Raw genomic sequence first — 15,359 nt, forward strand, 5'->3', positions numbered from 1 at the left:
CAGGGAATTGCATTTAAATCTAAACAGAGCAGGTATTTCTTAACACAAATGGTGATTGTAGTATAGTATAAGGTGACCAGCCATGTAGTAGAATCTGATAAGTCTGGCTTCTTTCAAGATATATGTGGGTAAGATCCCTGGATCAGTTAGCCATTGTAAAACCAAACATGTAATGCAGGGCAAATACCCTGTTCTCATTTATAACCATTATGTTTTTTTTCATTTTGATGAAGTGGACTCATACCATTACTGAGCTATATTGTACCCTGCTTTGTTTCAAAGGCCTCTGTGATTTTCTAGAAGAGACATATGCTCAAAACTTTATAATTGGACGGGAACAGCAATACGTTGGATTTATAGAGATTTGATTTGCTATGTAGGTTTGACCCAAGAACAGGAATTTACTTGTCAAGCTTTTATAACTGTGATATAGTTTTTGAGCTTACTGGTGTGTACTCAAAACAATGCTGCTTTAAAAGTTGTGTTCCAGTCGCATTTGTGAAGTTGTGGTTTACTGTAATAGATCGTTTAATTTTTTTTCTGAACTTGCATATGCTTACTTAAAGGAATACTTTCGTGTATTTTAACATTTCAATTATTCCTTCAATTTTTAAGAACATATCATACTGAGATTGAGTATTAAAATCCATTAAATTCTTGATATTTTATAAATATTAGATTCTAAGGGGACTGTGATACTGTAAATCAAAATAGGTGAGATCATGCGTGTTTTAGTGAAATTTAAGCCAGTGCAATCTAAATAAAGGGAACTAAGTGGTCTGCAAAGCAGTAGGCCTTTTGTGGGAAATTGATGGTTGTGGGAAATCATGATTTTAAACCAGACAACTTGCTGAAGAAAAAAAAAGATTGCACAAGGACAGCATGAAAATAAACATTAGGGACAATTGATGGAATCAGTCCTTTAAAGATCACAGAAGAATTTAGCAAGAGTAGTGCAGTGGAAAGGAACCAAAAACAAAACAAAGTAGTTCCAAAAACAATTGAAGACATTTTGAACTCTCTGATATTTATCTGTTTCTACACTGCAACAGGACAGGCCTTTTCCATTTCTCTTTGATAACCTTAATAGTGCTCATTGTGGCAATGACACTATCGAGAAGTTAACGTTAATTCATAGTATTAATCTGTTTGATTTGAATCGGTTTGTCTTGTTTTTGCCTTCTTTGGGTGCTGAGTTAGATGGATGTAGCAAGTAATTTTTTTTGCCCCTGCCAGCATAGGCTCGTAGGCTAGTAGAAAAAAATACACCAAAATTTATTATGCAAAATAAATGTACTCAACCTTGGAGAACATAAAAAATATTTTGCGAAGTTTTTAGTTTTATGTTTTGGTGAAATGTAGTTCTTTGATTAGCTGAGTCATTAACTTTTTATTTTACAATCTGTAGAAATCCCAAAATACATAGAACAGTTGTTAGGAGTTATACCTGAGTTAGGTCTGTCAAAGACATTGAGTGCTACTAGTTTAGATCAGATCTTTAGGCCCTAAAAGGTTCTTTATATATAAAAAAGCTTTTTAAATTTAAACTTGTGATGTTATGTTAACATTTTTAGCCTTAAACCAGATCACTGTTTGTTTGTATTGAATGTTTTAGAGTTTTGAATATTATAAGATGTATATCAATTTGGGTAAGTTAAAGAAAGAAGAGTGACAAACCTGATCACTCTTTGTGTTTTTAATGGAGATGGTTGCAATATTTGATTTCAAGTTTGTATAAAAAAAATTCTTTACAAAATACTGTTGCTACATTTAGTGAATGTACTCCTATAGGAAGACAAGACTGCCATTCCTAGCCTGGATCCATTTAATGTTCGATTGCGCCAAAATCGGGTGCTGGATATTTTTAAATCGTGCTAGCAATGTTAGTTATTCTGCTGGTTTGAAACATGTAATATAGTGGACAGTGGAACATCTCCATCTCAAATCTTCAGTTTTCCTCAGCTTCCCTTGCCTTGTTTGCATCGACTAACAGTTATGTTTAAAATATTCAGCATATATTGTGCATTATTAATATTGTTCAGAATTATTGCTATAGGTTGTTATAGCTTTCGTGCAAAAATGTTGATAACATTTGTATTAAAATTGATCTGTGCCGTTTTTATATTTCATTAATCTAAGCTGTATAACATCACATGCACAGGAGGAACAATATTTTTTCAAATTTGAAATATAATTTTTGTCAAAGAAGGATTTGGAGTGATAGATGCAGGTTGCTAAGTCATATGTATTCTTAGACATAATTCTGCAGCAGACAGCATCAGTAAGTCACTGATTCAAGCAACTCTCTAATTTTCATTTGTACTGTATGCACCACTGCTGAATTCAATAGTACAAATAACACCCTGTCTTTGCATTTAATAATGTACTGAGCATCAAAAGAAATATTACCCTGCATGGATGTTTTTAGTAAAATAAAACATATGGATTTTGGTGATTGAAATTGGGGAATTTAATGTTTTTACTTTAAAATTGAAATGTATTTTTATTTTGTATCGATTATTCATGACACTGTTATACTCTTAAGCTTTGTCTTGCATAAGCAGTAAATCACCTCATTGGTGACAGAGATGATTTGGAACAGGTGAATAATTGATTTAACCTGTTAACATCAAGCCTATTGAACAAGGAGAAAGCAAAGCAGAGAGGAACAAATGTTCCTCCCTACAAAAGTGCAATGCCTTTGTGTCCTTTTTAGTGATTTTAAGTCATTTTTAGTGATTGTGTAGATAACTCTGAGTCTCACCAAAGATGTAGAATAATATGCTAATCGTGTACAGCAGGCTAATTGATGGGGAGGTCCAGGTGTGGTGCTTTTGCTACAACACTTCATTGTTCAAGCACAGGATGACCACACTTGCTGCCTTTCCTGCTGACTCGATGTGACACAGCGTTCCAGCAGGACAACACATGCTGATGCTCATGTGGCTAAAGATGTTAATGCTGCTCATAATGCTCTTCATGACCCTCATGCCTGTGTAACAGTTGCTTTCATGGAGTTGAGACCATTATGCTGCGACTACCTTACTTAGATTTCAGCTATGGTGAACATCTGTGAGAAGAGCAGGGACAACATGCAACATTGAAGCTTCAAAGACAAGTAAACGGGCACTGCTTGCCTGAGCTCTGTGAGAGGAAGAGGACATTATACCACAAATCAACTTCTGTTGCCTCTTGAAAAGCTTGAGCCACAGATGTACAGTTTTGTATTACTTCTAATATTGGCCACATGATATTATCCAGTAGACTGACTAATGTTAATCAGCAGTCAGTGAATTTATACATTAGATCTCTGTTTTTAAATAACATACTTAAACCAGCTAGCTAACTTTGTGAGTCTGTTATAACTGAGAGGTTTTGGTGTAAATTTGCTAATAGCTGTAGGCTACATGATCAATTCAGTTTTTTATCATTTTAAAATCTTTTCATGCTTTCTGTAATGTAAATATTATGGATCGGGACTGAATATGATCTTGCCCTTGAATAAAAGAAATGAAAAGAAACAAAAAACACAAGCTCCACATTGCACCTGCCTTTATTTGTTTCGTGTTTTTTCCACTTAAGCATCAAAAGGAGTGTTTCTGTATAAGATTGTAGCGCTATCAGCAACATGGACTGATTGTGTTGTTCTATGTGGTTCTGGAAATCTGCAATCAAAGTGAAGTGAGATCTATCTGTGAATTATATATGTCCGGGAAGGACAGTTCCAGAAATTAGATTTTGTTTGTGGTACCATTATAATGTTTTTTAGTTTATGGAGTTATAGGTTTGGAATTTGAGTTTATTGAAATATTACTAAGAGTGTTTTGTATACAGTAGGTCAAGATCTGAAATCACAAGAAATGTGGTGTTTCAAGATGTTATTTTTACAATGTGTGTATGTGTGTGGTCGTGTCCAAATTCAAAACAGAATCCTAAACTTAATCTAAAAAAAACATACAGCTCATGACAACATGTTACCAGCTAATTATTTTACCCTGTTTTAAAGTGCTTCCATCTTATAAGTATGATTTTATCTATATAAATTCTGTCTTATTGAAACAAATTACTCTTTTGTTCCTGTATGCTGAATATGAACCTCTGTATCCAAAGGTGGGGAAAAAACCCAACTTTTCATCTTCTGTTATTTTAAGTGATTGATTAAATATTTTGGGTTCGTAAATGCCTTAGTTTAACATCATTTTCGTGATTAAATATTTTGTGTTCATAAATGCCTTAATTTAACAGAGTTTTCATGATTTATGTCCTGAGCACAGCAGGAAAGGTAACAACCTCTCTTCAAATAATTCATATAATATAGTTTAAGAAATATGCAGTTCTGTTTTTTATAATTTACTAAAACATTTTCTCTTTTAATAAGGGTTTTTCTTAATATTTAGCCTACCTTCTTTGCTCACTTTTCAAGTAGCCCTTCTTGGTCATGTCGCTCTAATGAGGTGCAGTATGTATTTCTCAAAGTCCTAGAGCAGAGTAGCTTGCATGTTTTAATGAGGTGTCTTTTGAAATAAAGGTGGATTTAATAGGTTTTAATGTAGTCAGGAGCCAGCGTATTGTGGTCCTATATCAGATACTGTTATAGAGAACCTCTTAATGAGTGTCTGTTGTATGTGACTTGAATGCACACGATGGAGAAAATCAGATCCTGCTTCTCTTTTGCTGTTGCTTACCCCTGCCTACAGTCCCTCACGACACAGGCACGTTCAAAGGGCTACTGTGTGTATACACTCTTTGGAGAGGGCCAGGAATAGTCTGAGCTATTTTCCACCACCGCTGACTGTACTAAGCATTGGGCCAGCAACTTTGCTACAACCAGATTTTGTGTGTGTCTGGGAAGGGGGTGTGCAAGTGAAAGAATGAACTCATTAGAGAACTTGGAAACATTTCCCACCAACTTTGAAGTTAATGCAGAATTCATGCTGGGATCTACTCTAGCTCAGAACTGTTAGAAAGTTATATTGTTGGCTACGCAATGTTACATCTTAAGGTTAGAAAGCACAGGACAGATGCCTTACTTTTTCCAGTTTTATGAAAGAAGATGAGAGAAATTACCCACTTCAAATTTTACACTTTAGCTGCTTTTGAGGAACTGGTACCAGTTTTCGCAGGACCACTCTTCTGTCTGTCTAATAAAATAGAAGTGTTTTTTGGTTAAAAGAAAAGCTCAGATATGTATGTGTTATTGGTATCTGTGTAGTGAATTACCTTTGATAAGAAAATTATAGGTTTGATCTGCACCTTGGCTTGAATCACATTTTTTGTCTATTTTTTCTTGATCCCAAAGTTTAGTTTTAGACTGGTTCTTAAGTTTAAATTAGTATTATAAACATGAATGTGTATGGCCATGAGTGTGATTAAGAGAAACTTTACAGCGTTTAGCACCCTGATACAGAATATGGAAATAGTAACTGAAGAATGCCCAGTGAGGGTTATCTGATCAGTGTGAAATATTGTCACATTGCTTTTGCTTTCTGGAGGAAAGTGTTTTTAGTGGTTTTCACCAGATCTATTTGAAAATAAAAACCACAAGCATTGGAAACAGTTGAATTTGTTCAGAAGCCTTACAGACTAGTAGAATGCATAAATATCGACTGTACTTTTTCCATGTGTATCTGAGCAGATTATGTGTAGTTGTTTGTTTGTTAAAGATGAAGCTTTACAGATGGCAAGGTTGTGGGACACAGAGAGTAGTGAAGGAGAAATCAGAGCAAACTGAGTAAAAAGCTGCTGGTGGCAAACTACCACTGAGTACTGTATGTGGTCATGAAACCCCGGATCACTGTGTGAAGTTAATTAATTTTTGAAATGCAAGCGCAAGTGGAGGCTTTCACAGTTTGTTAAACCTGTTTCTGTCGGATACAACTGTAGATGTATTTTACTTGAAGGCAAAATCTGAAATTGATGGGGAAATATGGTTCTTGTACAGTACAGACGTCTAATTTTAACAGCAATAAATTGCTATTCATTCCACTGATTATTAATATTCTTTGATGGGTTCTGGGGCTTTGGCTGGGGTGCTATCTGAATTTGTTACTTCTCAGGTTTTTTATTTAAAATATACTTTTATTTTGGATTTAGTGCAACCCAACTGTAAACAAGACATATTAATGAGTTTTGACAATGAGCTTGGATTTCTTTCTACTGCATTATCTCCTTACTTTTTCAAAGTCATTGCACCCACTCTTACTGATAGAGGTTTGGTACTGAACCAGCGAGGGAGGGCAGAGCTCAATTTAAGCTCTACCTGTACTCACTAGTCTTTCATTGTTATGAATCTTAAATATTCTAAAACTGATTCTAATATAGATTTATCAGATTGTTTTGACACTGACAATAAGTAGGTTTGCTTATATCTCATTATATTGTTCATTATTAGTTACTATATTAGTATATTAATATATTCCAGTGTATCCAGATGTATTTATTTGGAATTTAATTTTATCTTGAATTTATTAATAGTGTTTTCATGCTCTTTTTTTTTTCCTAACAGGTCTTTGTGTAAAGCCTTCGAAACTATAATAATGGACACAATTTGTCCATATGCTTTAATTTGTACCAACTGGGGTATGATTCCTTTTGCTTTTGTCCTTTCTATACATGTGGAATATAAAAAAAATGCACCATGCTTGAAATGGACCTGAGAAATGAAATATGTTAACTTGGAGTTCTCCTTAATTAAATGCTATATTGTGATCTTTTGTGCTGTATATTGAATCTTAAAATGCAAGCTCCTTTGACTTCTTTAGTGAGTTGTTATATCGGCAATAATAACATTTATATAATTTTAATTGAGGGATTTCAAAACAAATATTATGTATTCCTTTCAGCTAGCAGCCAATTCTGTCAAAATTGCATAATATATTTTTAATAGTGCTGCCTAAATTAAATTTGGAATTAACTTATATCTTAATTAAAGAACTTTGAGTATTTGTGGAAACAGAAACTACCGGCCTTTATTTCTGTATTTATTTGTGTAAGTTATATGCAAGTGACTGTGTATTTATTGTTACTGAGTTTTTTGTTTGAAGTTATCAAGCACAAAAGAGATGCTTACTGTTTTGTGCTTTGGCCATTAAGTATTGTATACTTTGTAGACTCAATTGTAATCTAAAGTCCGTATTAAGTTGTATTCTAAATAGTAGAGCACCAGTTGGGGACTAATTTCTTACTCTTTGTTTCTATTACAGCATAGAATAATAATGAGAACAATATTGTATTATTTGTGATTACCAGTATTCTAACATGAAGGAATTTTATTACTCTTCATTATCATCTTGCATTATTTAGGTTTACCTCTGTTGAGCACATAGTCCTTGATTGTCACTAATGTGTCCTAGTTTAGTACTGATCACTGCAGTAACCACAAGATCAACTTATGCAGTGTATGATTGGTAAAAATGTGTAATACCAAATCCTTTAGGATGTATAATATTGTTTAAAGTAATTTCTGACTGTTTAACTGCAGTTTAAGAAGTGTTCAGTCTATGTTTAAAGGTACAGTGAAACTTGCAGTGAAAGTACCATAGGCTTTTCTTATTAATAAAGAGGAAAAAAGAGTGTATATACACATTAGTCACAGCATGTCAATGATAAGTACTGTTATGCACAGCTGATAATACAATTTTGTAACAATTTTCATGTCTGACACTTTGACTTTTTCCTCTTTCCTTCAAACTAATTAAAAAAGGGTCTTGTTCAGATTAGGTGTGCAGTCTATTTCCAATTCAGCTTTCTCCTTGATTGATCACTCCCACCACATGTTTACGCTGAGCCGTGCTGATTTGTTTTGACTTCATTAATGAAGTAAGACTGATGGTGGACTCACTAAGCTGAGTATTCAATAACTTGGTTATTTCTGAATGACCTGCTCAAGAGTCTGAATTAATCACACGTACAATTTTAAACTTAGAGTAAAGAAGGACACCTGAAATTTGTAATGGTCTCATCACAAATATAGATCTCAGAAAAGATTGTCGTGTATCATCAGGGTACACTGTAACACTTGAAAAAATTATTAAATGGGACTACTGAGCAGAAAATAGCTCTGGCTATGTTGTCTTATAAAACCTTTTGTTTGGATTTCTTTTTCATAGGGTATTGTCATGGTCACCAGTGTTTCCACACATTTCAGTGAATGTAGAAAAACTGACTCAAAATGTAAAAACGTTTGTTTGTACAGACATCAAGAGAAATCATAGTAACTTTGTGTATGAGTTATTTCTAAGAGTGCTGAACTTCTTCAGCTATCACAGAACTTCAATAATTCGTGACAAAAATAAAACCCTCTGTCTGGCTACTCTAACCAGGCTGACCTGTACCACACTACCTTCCAATAAAGAATGACCTGAACTGTAAAGGATGCAACATTTGATATGTTTTTAATTGCCCTGGATACTTTCTGCTTTTGATTGCACTGAATCTTCTTATTTTTGTCCATTGATTTTTGTTTCCAAAACTGCTATCCTGTAGAATAAAATTTTATAACTGTCAAAATCCATATGGAAAATATATGCTGCCATCTGTCTGTAATTAAGGGTTCATAATTCTCTCTTGGTTTCATAATTGGTGAATTGATCCGAATGAAGGCAAATTTACATTTCGACACTTCACAGAAAAGGATTTTTTTATGATTTATTAAATCTTCGAAGCATAGAGTTTGAGATTAGCCGTTACTGTAAGAATTGACAGGATGAACTTTTTTATGCTTTGGCTTGTGGATATTATGTTAATAAAAGGCTAAAATATTGATTATCTTCTCAGATTTGCAGTTTGTGCTTACATAAGGATATTCCCTTGTACAAAACCAAATTGGTCCATTAGCCTTCATCAATAGTTGTGTGCTATTATAGAAAATGTAGTGTCTGGATCTTTTCTGTCTAGAATATTTTATACAATCTTCATTCTGTGTGCAAAACCTGCTACTTGAAAATGGGGAAAAAATGTTAGGCCGAACAGTTCTAAAGACTTGGTATATAAATGTTCACCTATACCACTTTCTTTCTTTTAATCCCAAGAAAGCTTCCTGATCTGTTCTTGTATCCCATTGGAATTTCCTAGTTTGGAATGCTAAGATTTAAGAACCTGTCCATATATCTTTACTTGTATAAGAACAATGTATATATAGTATGTGCATTCAATTTTTAATTTTTTCATGAAATCGGTTTTTCCAACTTAAAATTATCTTTAAAAAAGTCTTATAAGTATGTAAATGAATGGTGGGTTGAATATAACTTTTTAAATTAATATGCCTTGTTTTCATTTTCTAGAGTTCAGTTGTGAATCAGTTATAAATATACAGCTCAAACTTTTTGAAGATGTAGACATAATCTTTGAGTGAAGTTAACTTTGCTGAGTGGTGTTTGTCTGGCCTGAATGCATTCTTTACAGACTGTGGACACCTGCGTTGCAATGTTTAAGGGTCAGACAGTTGCTTCTTTGGCTAAATTGTTTTGTACTTGAAGATCAAATTATTTTTAGTGATTAGGTGGGGGGGCAAAAGGCTTTAATAGGGTTATATGAAATATAAGGTTGATCTATATTTACTGTCTTTACATAATGGTGGACTGTATCCAACCTCTGTTAAGTTACAAACTTTGTATTTGTGGGTTCTTTTTTCCAAAGCTCAAAAACTAAAAATTGTTTTCCTTTAAGAAATGTGACCGACTGCATATACTGTACATGGAAAGCTCAGTGCATTTGTTTTTGCATTCAAAACATAGGAGATGACTTAGGTGATAGGTGGTGACTGATTTTTTAACTTCAATTAAACTATTATAATGCCAGCAGCAGTTAGATAATCACAATGTTTTGCTAACCAGATTTTGAAATTTATGGGTGGCATGGAAACTTGAAATGAACTTACTAGTTGGTTTTCTGAAATTATCATATAACTGCAGAAGTCTGTCGTGCTGTGCAAATCATTATGATTAATTCAGATAGTTTTTTTCTTCACAGACACACAAATGTAATGTTTTCTTTCTGCACGGTAACAGTCTTTTTTAGGGACTATCAAATTGGAGATGATTGCATGCGATATAATGGGCTAGGTAATGTTTCTGATCTAGGAAAAAAACTAAAAAGCTTCTTTCCTGGTATAAAGGTTGTACAGTTGGATAAGCTTTAAATGTTTAAAGTTTCTTAGCATTAATTCTGGGCTAATTTAATAATGAACACATTTACATATACAAAAGGTCTACCATAGCAATTTGGCTTATCTGTACAAGCTATATTTGTTTGCTGTTAATTTCCTTATGTTATTTTTTTCTGTTCTTTTTTTCCAACTGGGAGATGCTGAGGTTTTCTTTTGTGATTATCCTGTCTAACTGCACACTTGTTATTCTGGAAATATAGATTAGAACATACATTTTTAAAAGTGAGGTTCTAAACCCTTCAGGGTAATGGATCAAAAAAGTCTGCATTAGAGGTGCCCAGCCAGTGAAAGACATACAGTACTACACACTTCTGAAACACATGTATATGGATTCTAGACTGAAGGATCATGTGTTCATGTCCCATGTGGGACACATTTGTACAGAGTAAGGTATTTCAGATTGCACCAATAATACTCATACTGTGTAAATGGATCTCTGCGTTGTCATTGTAAATGAGCCATCTCCATTGACTTATCTGATTAAATTAAAGATTAGACAAGTGATTCTCTTCACTGATTACTTACAGTTCAATTTACTACAGTATCTACAGTAGACTGAGAGAAGGTATTCTTGATTGGGGGGGGAAACTCAATCTTTGTGTCTTGCTATCCACCACATTGTGAAGCAGTCCTACAAGAAGTGAAGAAAAATTGAGTACATTTATTCTTATACTGAAGTTGTAAACTTTCTAGGACCAAAAGTTGCTGAGTAATCGTGAAGGCATGGCAATACTGCAGGAAAGTGTCCATCATCAAGTTTTGTGATGAAGTTCAAGTGAAGTACAAATGCAGATGTACACAAGTTTCAGATATTTAAAATTATTAGTTGATATATAGCACTTTATATTAGTGAGGCCTTTGGATGGTATTGATAAATTGATGACAAAGATAATTAGCTAGAACTTTTTTCTGTAACAGTAATAATAAAGTAAATGATTTTCAGAACGTGAAGTTTCTTAAGTTATCAACCTGCTGAAACCTGTAACCATTAAATGTACTTTGTCTCCAAGCTCAGTATGCTGTGATATAGTATGTTCTGATGATTAAATATTGTTGCTATCAGATATGAATAGTAAGGATTCTGATGAACTTTTTCTTTCCATTTGTAGAACTTAAATATTAGAACATTGACAGATGATGTGGTAAGATTTATTTTTTCTTCACACTAATATTCTAACAGCATGTTTAAAGCTAAATGCTACACTCAGTCCTACAATTGTGAATGAGATGTTCCAAAGCCCAGTTCATAACTTGAGTTAAATCTTAAATGGACACTTTTTTCACCTATTAGAAATTATGCGATTAGCTCTTTAGCACCAAATGTTTTTTAAATAATTTACTGCATTTGTGTGATAACTTTTACACATTCCAGTAATTCTACTTCGTCCATAATTCTTCCATTAGTAGAAGGCAGAGAGTGTGTCTTGCCAATGTCAGACAGAATGTTACCTTTTTTGCCTTGTTGGATGTAAATGCTTTAAAGTATCTTTTTATTTTTTAAAGTTAATTTTTAATTTCATTTTAAGTGCTATTGAACTCTGTCACATAGCAGAAGTTGAATGCTAACAAATAAAATCATGCTGTAAATGAGTTGCCTTGTGGTCATACCTTGACCGATTGTAGTGAGATCTTTGCATCAGTGAAGCAAATGGATTATGTCATAGATAATTGTAAATGTATGATAGTTTTGAGGCCAATATGACACTCAGTGTCTAGTTTCTGATGCACCTGAAGTTATGGTGTATGTATCTTATATCTGTCTGGGCTGATAATACAATACAAAATAACCTGTTTTGGTATAAAACTAATGACTTTTAGAAATTATCATTTTTTCAGTTTTATGCAGTCTTAACATGCATGTGTGCTTGCTTTGCAATTTAATAATTGCATGAAACCTGTCATAGCATGGTCTGATGTTTTTTCTGTTCATTTGCATTGTTTTCTGTTTGAATGTTGAGTGCTCCTTTTTTGACAATGAAACTAAGACAAGGAAGATAAAAAGTATTACTTTGTGCAATATTGTACTTTGTACCCACTGTAGTGCATTCGATTTTTTTACATACAGACTAATAGTAACGTGCTAAGCTCCTATTCATCTACAGTATTATGAGTAAGTGCATGTACAGTGGTGTGAAAAAGTGATAAAAAGCTTCATTTAAAAACTGCATTTTGTGTTTACTTGTGTTATCTTTATCTAATATTTCAACTTGTTTGATGATCTGAAACATTTCAGTGTGATAAACATGCAAAAAAATAAGAAATCAGGACAAACACTTTTTCACACCACTGTATTATTGGAAGTCTCCTTATTTAAACCTCTGAAATACATGTATGTGGATTTTTGACTGGAGGATCTTGGGTTCAAATCCCATGTGGGACACTGATTTTGTACAATTGAGAGAAGTATTTCATTCAGATTGCACCAATAATACTCAGACTGTGTAAATAGGCCTCTAGGATATAATTGTAAATGAGAATGTATTCTCAATTGACCTATCTGATTAATTTAAATATTAAACAAGTGATACTCTTCACTGTTTACTTAGTTTGATTTATTGCAGTACCTAGACTGACTGAAATTATTCTTTATGGCGTAAATAAACTCACAATCTGGACCTACTGCTACCCACAACATTGTGAAGCAGTCCAGAAAAATCTCTTGCATTTGCTGCTAAATTTGGAAAGTTGTATACAGTTATCCTTACACTTAAGTTGCACACTTTCAAAGAAGACCAGAGTTACCTGAGTAACTGTGAAGGCAGGACACTACTACAGTAAAATGCCCATCCTATCGTTGTTCTTTTTGCTATAGAGGCACTGTTCATTATTTGGAACTCATTGAGGAAATAAGTTAATGGAATTGCGAGTTAAATCATTTCAACATTTTTTATTAATTACTAGGTGATTATCTACCATTGCAGCCATCTCCAATACACAATACACACCAATACATATCTCCAATACTCACTGGCATCTTCAGGATATGAAGTGTCAAAAAAAAGTTCAGTTTCTGCTTGACTGGTATTCATAGCAGGATTGTAAGGAAAAGCCTCTTTTGGTGGAAAACCACTAAAAGAGGGGACTCAAACTTCTCATTTGAATGACAATTGGAACAATGTCTTATGGTCAGATTAAATGAAAATTGAGCCTTTTGGTCATTTTTGGCGTAAAAAATGTGAGCATGAGAAAACGCTTATGCTGGCAGTGAAACATTTGGAGGCTCTTATTTTGTTTTGGAGTTAATTTGCATCTACGGGTCCTGGAGCCCTAGTCAAGATAAGGGAAATAATGAAGTTCAGCATGTATCAAGACATTTTGGCCAGACACGTGTCTCTTTCTGCCAAGAAGCTCGAGTATAGCTGAAATTGGACATTCCAGAATCACAGTCATTCAAATCAATAAAGGAATAGTTAATTGCACACAAAAAAAATGTTATTGACTGGCCACCTCAATCTGCAGACCTCAATTCATTTCATCCTGTGATTCTTACTCTCAAGATGGCAGATGGAGACCAAAGAATCTGGAGGATTTAGTGCAATTCTACATGAAGGAAAGTTTAAAAATATCCTCTCTGAAGTTCCAGAACCTCATGCGTCTAGTCAGTGCGGTTCCTGCTAAGGGAGGATTTACAAAATACTCGCTACAGGGGTGTGACTCTTGTGTTTTCTTAACTTAAATTATTTATAAGAAATATGATTTTTACTGGAGCAATGCTATTATAACATTATTATAATGTATACTATATAACATTTTTAGATTTTTAAGAAAGCAACCGTATCCAGTTGGATTGACTACTTGGAAGTATTTGCCCCCTTCCTGATTTCCTCTATTATTGCATATTTGTCTCACTGGATGTTTTCGGATCTTTAGACAAAATCTAATATTAGATAAAGGGAACCTGAGTGAACAAATAACACATTTTTTATGACTATTTCACTTACTTAATAAAGTTATCCAACACCCATATCCCCATATATAAACTGGTTGCACCACTTTTACCTGCAATGACTACAACCAAACACTTCCTATAATTCTTTCATATCGCTGTGGAGGAATTTTAGCCCGCTTTTCCTCGCAGAGCTGCTTTAATTAAGAAACATTAGTAGATTTTCAAGCATGAACTGCTCGTTTCAGGTCCTGCCACAGCATCTCTATTGAGTTTAGGTCTGGACTTGACTAGGCCACTACAAAACTTTAATTTTGATTATTTTCCGCCATTCTGATGTGGACTTGGTTTTGTGTTTTGGATCATTATCTTGCTGCATGACCCAACTGTGCTTCAGCTCAGTTCTCCTTAAGAATTTCTCCTTAAGAATTTTCTGATACAGAGCAGAATTCATGGTTCCCTCAATTATGGCAAGTCTTCCAGGTCCTGAGGCAGCAAAGCATCCCCACACCATCACACTACCACCATCATGTTTGACTTTTGGTGTGATGTTCTTACTGTGGAATGCTGTGTTTGCTTTACGCCAGACATAATGGGACTCATGTCATCCAAAATGTTCCACTTTTGACTCATCTGTCCATATAACATTCTCCTGAAAGGTTTGGTGATCATCCAGGTGCTTTTTGGCAAATGAGAGATGGGCATTTCTGTTTTTCTTGGTTAGCAGTGGTTTCTGCCTTGCTACTCTCCCATGAAGCCAATTTTTGCACTGTCTCTTTCTGATTGTGGAGTTATGAACAGTTCTTTGAATGTTTTTTTAGGATCCTTTGTAACTTTCTGGATGATTTTATGCTGTGATCTTAGAAAAACTTTGGCAGGTTGGCCACTCCTGGGAAGATTCACACTGTAAGTGTTCTCCATTTGGAGATTATGGCTCTCACTGTGGTTCTGTGGAGTCCCAGAGCCTTAGAAATGGCTTTGTAACCCTTTCCAGATAGATATAAACAACTTTTTGTCTGATCTCTTCAGGAATTTCCATTTATCGTAGCATAATGTGCTCGTTGAATCATTGTGCTGGCAACTTGACTCTGATGGTAAGGGTCAAAATAAGTGAGAGGGCTGGCTGTAATCAAGCCTGGCTGTGTTCAATCAGCTGACTCTAAGTTATTCCTTTAATTGGGTTGATTTAACTTTTACTTTTCCCACACAGTGCAGATAACTTTGTTCATTAAATAAATGAAAGAAGTAAAAAAAGTGGCATTTTTTCCACTCTGGTTCCCTTTATCTAATTTTAGATTTCGGTTGAAG

The 15,359-nt window shown here is 34.2% G+C and overlaps 1 protein-coding gene across 5 annotated transcripts in view; it reads left to right on the forward strand.

Annotated features, from left to right (window-relative positions):
• Positions 1–15,359, forward strand: part of LOC102697182 (protein diaphanous homolog 3) — a 461,123-nt gene that overhangs the window by 41,682 nt on the left and 404,082 nt on the right. For 4 of the 5 annotated variants that reach the window (XM_069178992.1, XM_069178995.1, XM_069178996.1 and 1 more), the window contains exon 2: positions 11,275–11,307. The exons of the other annotated variant lie outside the window; for it this stretch is intronic. In XM_069178992.1, the coding sequence (XP_069035093.1) occupies positions 11,275–11,307 (33 nt within the window). The remainder of the gene's footprint in view (positions 1–11,274; positions 11,308–15,359) is intronic. 5 annotated transcript variants of the gene reach the window in all.

The sequence above is a fragment of the Lepisosteus oculatus genome, chromosome 15, assembly GCF_040954835.1.
Source record: "Lepisosteus oculatus isolate fLepOcu1 chromosome 15, fLepOcu1.hap2, whole genome shotgun sequence".
Lineage (NCBI taxonomy): Eukaryota > Metazoa > Chordata > Actinopteri > Semionotiformes > Lepisosteidae > Lepisosteus > Lepisosteus oculatus.